The following is a 14309-nucleotide window of genomic DNA, read 5'->3' on the forward strand; positions in this document are numbered from 1 at the left end:
TGCCTTCCAAAGAAGAAGAAAGAAAAAATAAACAAAAACTGAAAATTAAATTAACAATTACAATTACACAGACAACTTTTATTTATTATACCAACATTAGGTCCCTCCGCATCTACTACTACCATCTCTTCATAGGCAACACAGCATCTATAGTCGGTACCAGTATCCCACAATCTCATTCTAACAGCTCATATACTGGCCTCATTACTATTCTCACAAAGTCATTGCAGAAGGGTATATAAGGAACCACTCTCCATCCCCCCCCCACAATATTTTTTTTTTTTCATATTTATAAAGCATTTTCTCTTCTCACATAGATGCAACATCATATTAATACTACGTCTTCTTTTTCTCGTCAGCAGCAGCAGCATGTCGTGGGAATACACTACGCATTGGGTCCTAAAATCGGTGAAGGATCCTTCGGTGTCATCTTCGAAGGAGAAAATATACTAAGTAACAACAGTTTCAATCCCGTTGCCATCAAATTTGAACCAAGAAATTCAGATGCCCCTCAATTGAGAGACGAATTCAGATCATATAAGATTCTCAATCGCTGTGAAGGTATTCCAAACGCTTATTACTATGGACAAGAAGGTATGCACAATATTTTAATCATTGATCTTTTAGGCCCTTCATTGGAAGATCTTTTCGAATGGTGCGGTAGAAAGTTTTCAATAAAGACAACATGTCTTATTGCAAAACAAATGATACAAAGAATCAAAGATATCCATAATAATGACCTAATTTATAGAGATATTAAACCCGATAATTTTTTAATATCTCAATTTCAATCAGTTTCAAATAATAAAAAATATATTACGTCGACGGCGAATAATGATCCCAATTTGGTTTATTTAGTAGATTTTGGTATGGCAAAACAATATAGAGATCCGAGAACTAAACAACATATTCCATATAGAGAAAGAAAATCATTAAGTGGCACGGCAAGGTATATGTCAATTAACACACATTTTGGCAGAGAACAAAGTAGGAGAGACGATTTAGAATCTTTGGGTCACGTTTTTTTCTATTTCTTAAGAGGTTCATTACCGTGGCAAGGTCTAAAAGCACCAAATAATAAACTAAAATATGAAAAGATTGGTTTAACTAAAAAAAATTTGAATCCAAATGATTTATTATTAAATAATACAATACCAGAACAATTTGCTACTTATTTAAATTATGCAAGAAATCTAAAATTTGAAGAAGAACCAAATTATGACTATTTAATGCATTTAATGGATGAAGTTTTATTACAACTAAATTTACAAGATGATGGACATTACGATTGGATGGATTTAAATAATGGTAGAGGTTGGGATATAAATATAAATAAGAGAGCCAATTTACATGGTTATGGTAATGCAAACCCTAAAAATAACAACAACAACAACAACAACAACAATAATAATAATAATATCAATCATCATCATAATAAACAAATCAATAAGATTAAAAATAACCTTACGAACTTACAATCTTCAAGCAATATTAAATTAAGATCAAATTTCACACCAATATCGGAAGTTAAAGATGGTGGTTTTTCAAATTATAATGCTAATAAGCGTCAAATGCAAAAAATAAATTACCCATTGAAAAAAACATCATATAATGCGATAAACAATAACAGTACTGATAACGATAATAATAAGAGCGTAACAGCTATGAATAATCGAATGCAAAATCGTCATATTGTAAATGGTAGTAATAATAGCATGAATAATGATAATAAGGCTGGAATACTTTCAAAATATTGCATCTGTTTATCCTGGTGCTAACGATATTAATAATATTCGAATGATATTACATATTATTGAGATGTAAATAGATAACGTATGAGCAAATAAATTAATGAAGATTGCATTTTTAATATATTTATATATTAATTTTATTTAATTTTGCAAGTTGATGTCAATGAATTTTCTGATGAATATGAATTTTTAATATGCGGTGAATCAAGATTTAAATTTGGTTCAAAAATGGAACTAACATCTGTTTCATTTTCAGAATCACTCGATGGTGCCGGATTGGTGGTAACAATTTTTTCCATAACGTTTATTATCTTATGGTAACTAATTTCTTTTAAACCCATACCAAATATACCATCATTTGCATTACTGAAACCAATTTTACCAATATCACCATTTCTAACGATCATATCCCCACATTCCACGACGTTATTTAAACTTGTTTTATTGTCATATTTTGTCAAACCATTTTTGAAAGTCCTATATTTTGAATCATGTAACATATCCCAAATTGATAAATTCCCGAATGAATCCAGTACGTACATTTCATTTTTGGAATTATTCCAATTAATTTGTTTACAATCAATTTTTCTCTGATTATCAAAAAGACATTCAGTCACTGTATCCTTTGTATTTCTTAAATCGAATATTTTGATCTTATTTGAGTCATATTCATAAGTGGCAATTTTTCCGTTATTTAAGAATTCACTTGTGATAAAATTACCAATTTTCAGAATTGTTTGAGAATTTGAACGTAAATCAATGAATTTTAATCCATCTTTACAATTCAATGTAATTGAATTATCATCTTTAATAACAAATGAATTTAATCCATTAAAATTATTAAGATAATTTGGTCTCTTTGAGTATTCCAAATCATAGATGAAAATAGATTCATTGATAGAAGAGATGAAACTAGATTCATTAATCGAGTCTAAATGATGAATAGGGGTATTTGAAAGGTTGGTGGTATTATTATTATTATTATTATTATTATTATTATTATTAGTAGCAGTTAAAGTAGATTTCATAAATTTAGCTTGATTGAATCTTTTAACAATTGATGAATTATCATGATTAGAAGTGATTAAATTGACAGCGCCATCTTGATGAGAAGTTAATAATAGGTTAGAATTTATCTGTTTTAAATTTGTTATTTGAGATTTTGGTACAGTAATTGATCTTATTGGTTTTAATTTTGTTTGATTCAAATTATCTGATATTTGATAAAAATTCAAATTATCTTGCATTGAATTGTTAGCAATGACAATTTGGTTACCATTAACGTCGAAATCAATCAAAGGGTTTACATTTAGATTCCAAAATTCAGATCTTAATTTCTTGGTGTCGTAATAATCATTGAAATCATCTGACACTTTTCTTAAATTTGAGCTTTTGAAATTGTAGACGTTATGATCATTCTGCCATGATTTATTGTATTTAATTGTAGCTTTCGAATGAGCAGCAGGTTGACGAAATATCCTGACCGGTTCGTAGTAGTTATTATTGGTGGGATTGATTATTGTAGTCATAATTCGATATGAATGAATTATCTGTATGCTGTTTTCAAGAATATGAAAAAAGACGTTGTGAGTTATCAAGAAAACGATGAGGAACAAGAATTGAGACTACGATAGAAGAAGGCGACGACGGTTTATATATGTTTGAGTTGAGGATGCTGGTGTCATTATGCCAGCATAGACAGGTCATTATGTACTCGATGTCAACTTTTAATTTTTTCCAGTTCGTTTGTTTACATTTCCAGTCGTTTCGCAAGCAAAGCCAAGCGAAAAATAAACAGACGACAGTGCCATTTTTGGCTCGACTGCAAGAATTAAGCAGAGGACTGAAGAAGATGAAGGATGTGGCAATGCAGCTGCATATATATATATATACGTATGCATATAAAGGGACACGGACATTTCCTCATGGTCCTCACTCCCACGACTCAACGTGCCATCTATCAAAACAGCACACGACGCTTAAAGTCTGCGTGATAAAATTTATCAGGAGAGGGAAAATCTGGGCTGAGAAAGACGCCGCCGGCACTGGAAAATCGATTCATTCTCTTTGGACTGTCGGTGTTTTGCAAGGGACATCCCTCCCTCCTCCGTCCCAAACGCATACCACACCATCACATATCTACCTGGCATACACCTATACCATCCATCCATCCATCCATCCATCAGACGTCGCTTTTAGCAGTGATAGTATCAGTCATCACATATTTACAAATCTCTCTTGCACTATATAAAATTAATATACCTGTTTATTAAGCCTTCCCGAGCTTTGTGAGAGAAAGATTGTGGAGGAAAAGAGGAAAAAAAGAGACAGAGAGAGTGAGAAAAATTTGTAAAATTCCCAAGAGAAAAAATAACACTTATTTAATTGAATTGAAATCTCAATTTAACAAATCAATACAGAGAACTCCACATCCCAGGTACATCCCCACCCAACCGAACTTGTACAACTGATACTTCTGCAACTATAAAAAGATATGCCCTCTATATCGGTAAAATTAGTGGCAGCTGAATCACTGTATAAGAGAGATGTTTTCCGCTCTCCTGATCCATTCGCTGTTTTAACTATTGACGGTTATCAAACAAAATCAACTTCAGCTGCAAAGAAAACTTTAAACCCTTATTGGAATGAAACTTTCAAATTCGATGATATTAATGAAAATTCTGTATTGACTATACAGGTCTTTGATCAAAAAAAATTTAAGAAAAAGGATCAAGGTTTCCTTGGTGTTGTTAATATTCGTGTCGGTGACGTATTGGGTCATCTTGATGAAGATGGAAGATCTGCAAGAGAAGAAACTATAACGAGAGATTTGAAAAGATCAAACGATGGCATGGCTGTAAGCGGTAGATTAATCGTAGTATTATCAAAACAGCCTTCTTCAAGTAGATCACATAGTTCTACTACCACTACAACCACAACCAATGCTACCATTCCTGGCACACAGCAACCTGTTCCTGGTGCAATCACGAATGCTCAGACAGCAAATCGTTCGGCTAATCCAACTGCTCAGGCGGTAGAATCAACTCTACAAAGTGGTGCTATCGCCCAAGCAAATAATGCTGCTGTCTCGTCTTCTCCAAATACTCCAAATAATACTAGACAATACTCTTCTTTCGAAGATCAATATGGTCGTCTACCTCCTGGTTGGGAAAGAAGAACTGATAATTTTGGTAGGACTTATTACGTCGACCACAATACAAGAACCACTACATGGAAAAGACCTGCTTTAGACCAAACCGAAGCAGAAAGAGGTACTCAATTGAATGCAAATACAGAATTGGAGAGAAGACAACATAGAGGCAGAACTCTACCCGGTAGTAATTCTACTGATAATTCCGGTATCTCAGTACAAGTAAATAATACTGCTGCTACCCCTGCAGTTAATGGTACTGCTGCAGCAGCTTTTGCCGCTACCGGTGCTACCACTTCTGGTCTTGGCGAATTACCATCTGGTTGGGAACAAAGATTCACCCCTGAAGGTAGAGCCTACTTTGTTGATCATAATACAAGAACGACCACTTGGGTTGATCCAAGAAGACAACAATACATTCGTACATACGGTCCAACAAATACAACGATACAACAACAACCTGTATCACAACTGGGTCCATTACCTTCAGGTTGGGAAATGAGATTAACCAATACAGCTCGTGTCTATTTTGTTGATCATAATACAAAGACAACAACGTGGGATGATCCAAGGTTACCATCATCATTGGATCAAAATGTTCCACAATATAAGAGAGATTTCAGACGTAAAGTTATCTATTTCAGATCACAACCTGCATTAAGAATCTTACCGGGACAATGTCACATTAAGGTACGTAGGAAGAATATCTTTGAAGATGCATACCAGGAAATTATGAGACAAACTCCAGAAGATTTAAAGAAAAGATTAATGATTAAATTCGATGGTGAGGAAGGTTTAGATTATGGTGGTGTCTCAAGAGAATTTTTCTTCCTTTTATCTCATGAAATGTTTAATCCATTCTACTGTCTATTTGAATATTCCGCACATGATAACTATACTATACAGATTAATCCAAATAGTGCAATAAATCCCGAGCATTTGAATTATTTCAAATTCATCGGCAGAGTCGTCGGACTTGGTGTTTTCCATAGAAGATTTTTGGATGCATTCTTTGTTGGTGCATTATATAAGATGATGCTAAGGAAAAAAGTCGTTTTACAAGATATGGAAGGTGTTGACGCCGATGTTCATAATTCATTGAATTGGACTCTAGAAAATAGTATAGATGGTGTCTTAGATTTAACTTTCAGTGCTGACGATGAAAGATTTGGTGAAGTTGTTACTGTTGATCTAAAGGAAAATGGTAGAGACATTGAAGTCACAGATGAAAATAAAAAGGAATATATCGAGTTGTATACACAATGGAAAATTGTTGATAGAGTTCAAGAACAATTCAAAGCATTCATGGATGGTTTCAATGAACTAATTCCAGAAGATTTGGTTACCGTTTTCGATGAACGTGAATTAGAATTATTAATAGGTGGTATTGCCGAAATTGATATTGAAGATTGGAAAAAACATACAGACTACCGTGGTTACCAAGAATCTGATGAAGTTATTCAATGGTTCTGGAAATGTGTCACAGAATGGGATAACGAACAAAAGGCAAGATTATTGCAATTTACTACAGGTACATCAAGAATTCCTGTCAATGGGTTCAAAGATTTACAAGGTTCTGATGGTCCAAGAAGATTTACAATTGAAAAAGCTGGTGAAGTACAACAATTACCTAAATCCCATACTTGTTTCAATAGAGTCGATTTACCACCTTATGCAGATTATGAAAGCTTAAGACAAAAATTAACGTTAGCCGTCGAGGAAACTATTGGTTTCGGTCAAGAATAGAAATTGAGACCATTACGAGCAAGATACCAATTTTTTTTATTTTCTTATTATATCAAATTTTTTTTGCTTTTATTTAAAGGATAAAAATATGGGAAAAAAAGAGAGAGAGAAAGAGAGATATGAGCTTATTATTATTTTAAAATTGATTTACTTTTTTACGATTAATGAAGTTGATTTCAGTATATATATGCCTGTATCACATTATTGATACAAATATATAATATGCAAAAAAAATAAAAATAAAATATACACTATTATGAGTTTTTTCAAAGAAGAACATTAATATTAAATGCTTCAAATTTTATTTATCATGATGTGATAGACTTTATGTAATATACAAATGTTTTAAATAATATTATCCCCAAAATTAAAATTAATATTTTCTATACAAGTAAGACAGCATTAACACAACCATCTCTTTCAGGTTCATTTGTAACTTGTGCGTACTTACCCCAGACAACTTTACCACCAGAACTAACCATACCTAATTCAGAAACATTGACTTCGATGATCGTACCTTTGGTTAAGACACCTAATTGTGTGTACATTGGAGATTGAGGATTTTTCTTGACACTTAATATCGGTAAGAAAACAGTGACACCTAATTCTGGATGAGTGACATTAGCCTTCTTCTGTCTTAATGCACTTGGCCTGATGATTCTTTCAGTTTTTACCGGTCTTCTGGTGAAACCTTCACCAACAAAAGTGTGCTTCGTAATCATTCTCTTCCATGATTTAGATTTAGATTTACCAGTCTTAACCACTCTAAACATTTCTTCTTCACTGATACCTCTGACTTTAGGCAAAGGAACACTGAATTTATCTGCTTTTTCCAGTCTTTTCTGCTTGATGGATGATGAAATGGCCTTCGCAGTATTTGTTTGTTCTCTGTCCAAAAGATATGTAGGTAAAGCTTCACCATTATCATTCATTGGCTTAGAGTCACCCTTAACCTTGGATTGCTCATGAGCCTTTATCTTCTTCTTCATAGCAACCTTCTCAGCATAACGTTTCTTAGCAAATTGCTTACCTTTCCAACCAGTTAACTTCTGAGCCTTTGTAGAAATTTGATGCGCTTCTCTTGCTTCTCTCTTACGCTTGCGCTCGTCGTAATCCAGTCTACGACCATGTTGCTTGATATGTTGTTCGATATACTCGTTTTGAGGCATTGCTAGTACTGTTCTGTGGGTCTATCCAAGTGGTCGATATATCTCTCAATAGTCAATGTGCTCATCAACTATACAAACCTCATCGCAAAATTTTTCAAAATTTGCTGGAAAAAAAAATAATCGCCGGGTAAAAATATTTCTGGAAAATTTTTCTCGATGAGGCGATGAGCTTCAAGAGTTTGAAGAGTTTTTAACGAGTGTGAGATGAATGGTGATAGCAGCAGTAAGAGGTAAACAGTGTGCGGCAAGAGGCATGTCTGAATTAAATAATTTATTGAGGCAAATTAATGAATCTTTATCCGCCACTTCTGAGTCTATCAAGAATTTGAAAGCGGTGTATAATGAGGAAGGTAGAGATGAAAGTAAATTGAAATTTTTAGAGAACTTTGAAAATACAAATGAGAAAGTGTCATTACTGTCATTGAAAAATGGCTCCATGCTTTCGTATGTGAATGCATTACTTTTGCTAATAGCCAACAAGTTGAATGACAGAAATGATGAGGATGATGAGGAATTTGATCCGGTTGTTCAAAAGACTATTGAAAATAGAATTGTTATGGAACGTGGTATCAGACCAATAGAGAATAAATTATCGTATCAGTTAGATAAACTGATTAGAGCATTTTTGAGAATGGAAAAGGAGTATAATGACGCTGAAAAGCGTGCTCTTGAAAAATCTCTTCAAAATAATGTCAGTGATGAAGAGGAACAAGATAGCGCGAGTGACAGCGATGAAGAGGAGGAAGAAATGGCATATAGACCTGGTATGATTAAGAGTAAATCTTCTGGGGACGGAAAAGGAGAAGTAGAAGACAACAGTCAAGAAACAGATACTTATAAACCACCAAAGATCAGCGCAATGCTACCACCAGAATCCATTACCTCAAGACATTTTGAGGATAAATTTAATGCTAGAGAACATAAAGATCGTAGCAATCTCTCACGTATGCAAGCGATGGAGGAATATATCAAAGAGCAGTCAGACCAACCAGATTGGGGCAGTTCCATCGGTTCGAATATTGTTGATCACGGTAGAGGTGGTGTCAAATCCAGTAGAGATACAGAAAAGGAAAGAAAAATACAGCAATATGAAGAAGATAACTTCACAAGACTTAATGGAAGTGTCATGGGTGCTACAAAGCAAGAAAGAAGGAAAAAGAAACAGAGAGAAAGAATGGCTAAGGTCAATGTCATTGGGGGTGAAGATTTCAGCATATTCAATTCAAAGAGAAAATTAGAAGACAGCACATCAAGACGTAATAATAAGAAGCCAAAGTCAGCTTGGGATAGAGCTAAGAAGAGACTATGAATAAGTACATTGACTATGTAGATACACAAAGTACGTAAATAATTTTAGTTTTAAGCATTCAAAAGAAGTCATTATTAAGAAAAGAAAAAAAAATTGTAAAAACAGAAATCTTACTTGTTGGAACTTTTCAACCAGATGAATAATGAATATGTCAGACGTAAAGTGGGCATTAGGGATATGAAATCATGCCTGATATGTCAAAAACCAACCACAGTAGTACTTTACAACAAATCTATTCCGGATTTGATCTATTCTTGTGAAATCCATTTACAAGATAATCCACAGTTTGTGTTACCAATACAGAGCACAGAATATATCAGGACAGTAGAAAGGCTCAAAATATTGAAGCGGGAACTGGCTGTAGCGAATGATAATGACAAAACTGGGTCATGGGACAATTGGGTGACCAAGATATTTAGCAGTAAGAAATCTGAAGGAGAAGTTGATGATGATAACAGTAAGAAGGCCAATGATAGTGCAACTCCATCGCCGGATCAAGCAGACCCTAGAAAGGAGTACAACGAATTGCTAGACAGAATGGCTCAGTTGCAAAACGATGTGAGGCTGTTCAAATTGAGTAAGTCCATGTTTGAATCAAGAATACATCAACGACAAATGATGTTGAAACGCATTGAACTGCAAAAGCGGGAAGAACAAAGCTACTCAAACACCGATCCAGACGAACTCACCACCTCATTTAATTTTCCATCAACACCAACAACCAAGCCAAAGTAGTGCTAAAAGAATCCATACCATTCACTGTATAATAAAATACACGTGATTTATATATTTTTTGTTTACTCATCGAGCTGTCGTTCAAGACGAGCGGATTTCGCACCACCGATTGATCTGAAAGTATATAAAAAAATTAGCAGGCGATGGGTCTTTTAAGTATCATTGAATCAACTTTTAAGGCTTTATATGAGATTCTATTTGATAATAAAGTGACCATTATTAAATTGAATCTTATTTAAGAGACTCCCAAAACTGTTGTATAGGCCGTACACTTTGTTATATCACCTTACGCAGTTGTTGTTTTGTCACAATAACATCGCATTGTTTCTAGTGAACTGTCAGTTGCACTATGTTAAACATTATGAATGAAGGCAAGACGAATAAAAACACTACCGGAAAACATGATATACCAACAATACATGAAGAACTTGACATACCCGCAGAGCTACAAAATAAGCTTGATATGTCTTTAATTGAAAGTAGTGATTCATCAAGGAAGAGTTCAACGAATAAGGAAACTACTGATATAAGTCCGAATAAAAACAATCTATGGATATACTCCCGAAATTCAGATGACAGGCTTTCCATAAAATCGTCATCATCTATTGATTCCCTGAATATGCTATTAGAGAAACAGAGGCTACGACAATTAAATCATCCTTTACATCAACAGCATCTAAGGTCTACAAGTACTAATGGTAGTGCTAGCAGTACTAGTAGTAAAAATAAAGTAAAAGAAACGAATCAAATTTCATTGACATACGATCCTGTATCAAAGCGTAAAGTATTAAACACTTACGAGATTATCGGAGAGCTGGGACATGGTCAACATGGTAAAGTTAAATTGGCTAAAGATCTTTTAACAAACGATTTAGTGGCCATCAAAATTGTGGATAGACATGAAAATTCATCAAAGTCTTTGTTTCTGTCGAATAAAAAAATCGCATCAAATGACAAGATTAAAAAGGAGATTGCCATCATGAAAAAATTGCATCATAAACATGTAGTGAAATTAATAGAGGTATTGGACGACTTGAAATCCAGGAAGATTTATCTCGTACTTGAATATTGTTCAAATGGAGAGATCAAATGGTGCAATGACGAATTGGAAATGAAGGCTAAGGGCCCACCTGTGTTAAGCTTCCAGGCTACCAGAGAAATTATTAGAGGTGTCATCATGGGTTTAGAATACCTTCATTATCAGGGCATTATCCACAGAGACATCAAACCAGCAAATCTTTTAGTGGACGAAGATGGTATTGTCAAAATTTCAGATTTTGGGGTTTCATTAGCATCCACAACGATAATGCAACAAAGTACACATAATCTTGACGACAGTAAAGATGAAAATGACAATGTAGACGAATTGGAGTTAGCTAAAACTGCAGGAACCCCAGCTTTTTTTGCTCCAGAAATTTGTCTTGGTGATGAAGTTTTTGAAAAATATAATTTCGATAGAAGCGAATTGTTTAGTGGTTCATGTGTCTCATTGATGATTGATATTTGGGCACTAGGTGTGACACTGTATTGTCTTTTGTTTGGTAAGTTACCTTTCATTTCCGACTATGAGCTAGAATTATTCGAAAAAATTGTAAATGACGCTGTAACCTATCCAACATACGATGAAATAGCGAATAATGGAATTTCAAATGTCAGTGGGAAGGAAGAATATGATATGGCTATAGATCTGCTAAACAAGTTACTGGAAAAGGATCCTTCTAAAAGAATTCGAATCTGTGATATTAAAAAACATTCTTTTATCTGTTGGGATTTCAACCATATTCCTGGTTATAGCGATCAATTAATTGCTTCAAAATTAGAAGGTAAAGAGAACTTCCAAAAGAGTCAAGCGGATTTAGTGGCACAGATATCAGTAACGAAGCATGATCTGAGAGATGCAGTTTCCGGTATAGGTAAGAAGATAAAAGAATCTGTACTGAAAAAGATACCACTGAAACATTATAATACTACTAGTACTAAAAGTGGAAATAAGCTAATGCTATCAAGTTCTCCTATAAATACATTGCTAACGTCGGAATCAACGTCACCAACATCAACAGTATCCAATTCTTCATATAATGTGTTGATGAATCCAGGTTTGAAAACTCTCAAGGATAATGATATGAGTGTATTACTAAGTGAAGGATCTGTGCTGAGTGGTCTTGAATCAAAAGAATACACAATAACAAATACAAAGACTTCAAATCGACTGTTCAATTCGGACCAATCATTTTCTAATATGAGCGAGGTATTTGAGAATTATCAGGCGAATAGTCGTGACACAGGAAACGCCAATATCACTTCTTCGCAATCATCCTTGTTACAACTACCGGAAGCTACACACAACTCACCTTCATCACAAGAGATGGAGGAAGAAAAAGAAGAAGGAGAAAAGGAACAGAAGGAGGAAGAGAAAGTAAATGAAGCAGAAGAAGGGCAACAACAATATTATGACTATGACAATGATGATGACGAAAATATTCCAGAATATCAAGCCGAATTAAAGAAATTTGAAGAGAGAAGGGGAATGAGAGACAATAATAATAACGTTGTAAGTCTACCTATAAATTCATCTTTTGCGTCATTGGATTCTTTCTATATTGATAACTATGCTTTAGCTAAGATGGGGATGTCAGATACTAACGTCTTTACGAATAATAACTCAAGAGAACCAGAGAGTAATTTACCTTCAGGAAGAAATCCAAAATCGCCAATTGATATAACTTTTCTAGGGTCTTCAAGGAGTGAACGAACGTCTTCTCAGAGAAGTTTGCAAACCAAGCCTTTTGCTCCACCAAGAAGAATACGAAGAGGAAATTTTGTGGATAGCTTAAATGAAAGCTCCTCCTCTTCCTCTACCTCTTCAAGTTCATCTTGTACGTCAAGTTCAGGGTCTGATTCAGAATCAGAAGCGGAATGCCCGAAGTTTGCCATCGAAGATGGTAGTTTGGTATCAATTAACTTTAATGGTTTGAATAATGGCTATAGTAGCCATATAAGAGATAGTCCTCCTAATAATGAGCGTACTAAAAGAGCATGACTCCAATTTCAAATATCCAGTTTTAATTTATTCATATTTCTCAAGTTCTCATCAAATACATCATTATATACATTTATTTATTGCGAATACCGCAAATGCATCTTAATAAGAAAACGGATTATTAGAGAACGCCTGAGTCGGATAGGTTTGTTGTTGTGGAAGGACCTGTTGCTGAACGAAAGGCTGTTGTTGAACAACTTGTTGTGTTGGTGCTTGTGAAGCTAATGGCTGCATTTGTTGCTGATATCCTGGCTGTTGCTGAAATGCTTGCTGGGGTTGTAGGGGTTGCTGTTGAAAAATTGCCTGGGGGAAAGTTTGTTGTGTTTGAAGAGGCTGCTGCTGCTGCTGAATTATTTGTTGTACTGGGAGAGATTGTTCTTGATATGTTGGTTGCTGGTACATGTTTTGCTGTTGGAACATTGGCTGTTGTTGCTGTTGAATTGTTGGTTGTACTGGTACCTGCTGAAAAGTTTGCTGCCCAAGTTGCTGTATTTGCTGCTGTTGGAATGGCACCTGAGAGGAAAATGGTTGCTGATAGCCTGTTTGCATAGAATTTTGTGAATAATTTGTCTGTTGTGGATACATTTGTTGTGAAAAATTAGTATCTAAACCATCAAAAACAACGGTCTTGGGTTGATTACTGCTTGTTGGTGCAACTGAATTTCCATCAAAGACAGCTGCCCTTGGTCCAGCTGTTGTATCTGGTCTTTTAGGCAAAGTTGGCGCATTAAAGTCATTATCGTCATCATCAGAGACATTTGATGTATCATTGTACTCAAGAATATCTACCGCTGTCTGTATATTACCATGCGATAAAGATAGCGCCTCGATAATGTTATCTTCGGTATAGAATTTTGATGACATGGATCTTACTTGTCTTATGTGAGCAGCAAATTTACCTATTTCGTAATCTCTTGCTCTTCTGTTAGTCAACAATGGTAATTTACCTACCTTTCTTCTACTTATCTTCTTCATTCTGTCTTTCTTCATTAATGGGTCCATATATTTGCCTTCAATTAGCTTTTCTATGTCATAATTGTTATCAGAAATAGTGTAAAGGTCGTATTTTATTGTAGAGTCTCTGGCTCTCCTAAAATCGATCAAATTGTATAAATCATCTTGGTTCCAGTAATCCAATGTAATTGACTTGATATTTGAGTAATAAGGGTCTTTATTCAATATTTTTTTATGCAAAGAAGCACATCTTGTACATAGAAAGACGTTAAAAGTGGTAGAGCACCAGGTAGGATTTAACGCCTTGCAGTCAGAACACTGATTATTATGAGGTGGTGAATGCAAACACCTTTGCAATTGAGATTGATAGTCACTCATCCTAGATGATCCTTTTGATCTTTACCCTCTGTTTGCTCAGGATGGACTTTTCACCTGATACTTTTTTTCCTTCTTA

At 34.6% G+C, this 14309-nt stretch overlaps 9 protein-coding genes across 9 annotated transcripts; 6 read left to right on the forward strand and 3 right to left on the reverse strand.

Moving 5' to 3' along the window:
- Positions 1–317: 317 nt before the first annotated feature.
- YCK3 (casein kinase YCK3) lies at positions 318–1778 on the forward strand (the record flags this gene model as incomplete). Its single annotated transcript, XM_003955591.1, has 1 exon — positions 318–1778. One exon carries the CDS (start codon positions 318–320, stop codon positions 1776–1778), a length of 1461 nt encoding a protein of 486 aa, XP_003955640.1.
- A 110-nt stretch (positions 1779–1888) lies between these two features.
- Positions 1889–3280, reverse strand: DSE1 (Dse1p; the record flags this gene model as incomplete). Its single annotated transcript, XM_003955592.1, has 1 exon — positions 1889–3280. One exon carries the CDS (start codon positions 3278–3280, stop codon positions 1889–1891), a length of 1392 nt encoding a protein of 463 aa, XP_003955641.1.
- A 128-nt stretch (positions 3281–3408) lies between these two features.
- On the forward strand, positions 3409–4002 carry KAFR0B02090 (uncharacterized protein; the record flags this gene model as incomplete). The annotated part of the gene is made up of 1 exon (XM_003955593.1): positions 3409–4002. One exon carries the CDS (start codon positions 3409–3411, stop codon positions 4000–4002), a length of 594 nt encoding a protein of 197 aa, XP_003955642.1.
- Positions 4003–4245: 243 nt separating this feature from the next.
- On the forward strand, positions 4246–6648 carry RSP5 (NEDD4 family E3 ubiquitin-protein ligase; the record flags this gene model as incomplete). Its single annotated transcript, XM_003955594.1, has 1 exon — positions 4246–6648. One exon carries the CDS (start codon positions 4246–4248, stop codon positions 6646–6648), a length of 2403 nt encoding a protein of 800 aa, XP_003955643.1.
- Positions 6649–7031: 383 nt separating this feature from the next.
- On the reverse strand, positions 7032–7817 carry NSA2 (rRNA-processing protein NSA2; the record flags this gene model as incomplete). The annotated part of the gene is made up of 1 exon (XM_003955595.1): positions 7032–7817. One exon carries the CDS (start codon positions 7815–7817, stop codon positions 7032–7034), a length of 786 nt encoding a protein of 261 aa, XP_003955644.1.
- Positions 7818–8070: 253 nt separating this feature from the next.
- On the forward strand, positions 8071–9126 carry LCP5 (small subunit rRNA maturation protein LCP5; the record flags this gene model as incomplete). The annotated part of the gene is made up of 1 exon (XM_003955596.1): positions 8071–9126. The coding sequence occupies one exon, from the start codon at positions 8071–8073 to the stop codon at positions 9124–9126; it is 1056 nt and encodes a 351-aa protein (XP_003955645.1).
- Positions 9127–9261: 135 nt separating this feature from the next.
- On the forward strand, positions 9262–9861 carry VFA1 (Vfa1p; the record flags this gene model as incomplete). Its single annotated transcript, XM_003955597.1, has 1 exon — positions 9262–9861. The coding sequence occupies one exon, from the start codon at positions 9262–9264 to the stop codon at positions 9859–9861; it is 600 nt and encodes a 199-aa protein (XP_003955646.1).
- Positions 9862–10210: 349 nt separating this feature from the next.
- On the forward strand, positions 10211–12901 carry SAK1 (serine/threonine protein kinase SAK1; the record flags this gene model as incomplete). The annotated part of the gene is made up of 1 exon (XM_003955598.1): positions 10211–12901. One exon carries the CDS (start codon positions 10211–10213, stop codon positions 12899–12901), a length of 2691 nt encoding a protein of 896 aa, XP_003955647.1.
- Positions 12902–13003: 102 nt separating this feature from the next.
- On the reverse strand, positions 13004–14233 carry KAFR0B02150 (uncharacterized protein; the record flags this gene model as incomplete). Its single annotated transcript, XM_003955599.1, has 1 exon — positions 13004–14233. One exon carries the CDS (start codon positions 14231–14233, stop codon positions 13004–13006), a length of 1230 nt encoding a protein of 409 aa, XP_003955648.1.
- Positions 14234–14309: the final 76 nt, after the last annotated feature.

The sequence above is a fragment of the Kazachstania africana genome, chromosome 2 (assembly GCF_000304475.1).
Source record: "Kazachstania africana CBS 2517 chromosome 2, complete genome".
Lineage (NCBI taxonomy): Eukaryota > Fungi > Ascomycota > Saccharomycetes > Saccharomycetales > Saccharomycetaceae > Kazachstania > Kazachstania africana.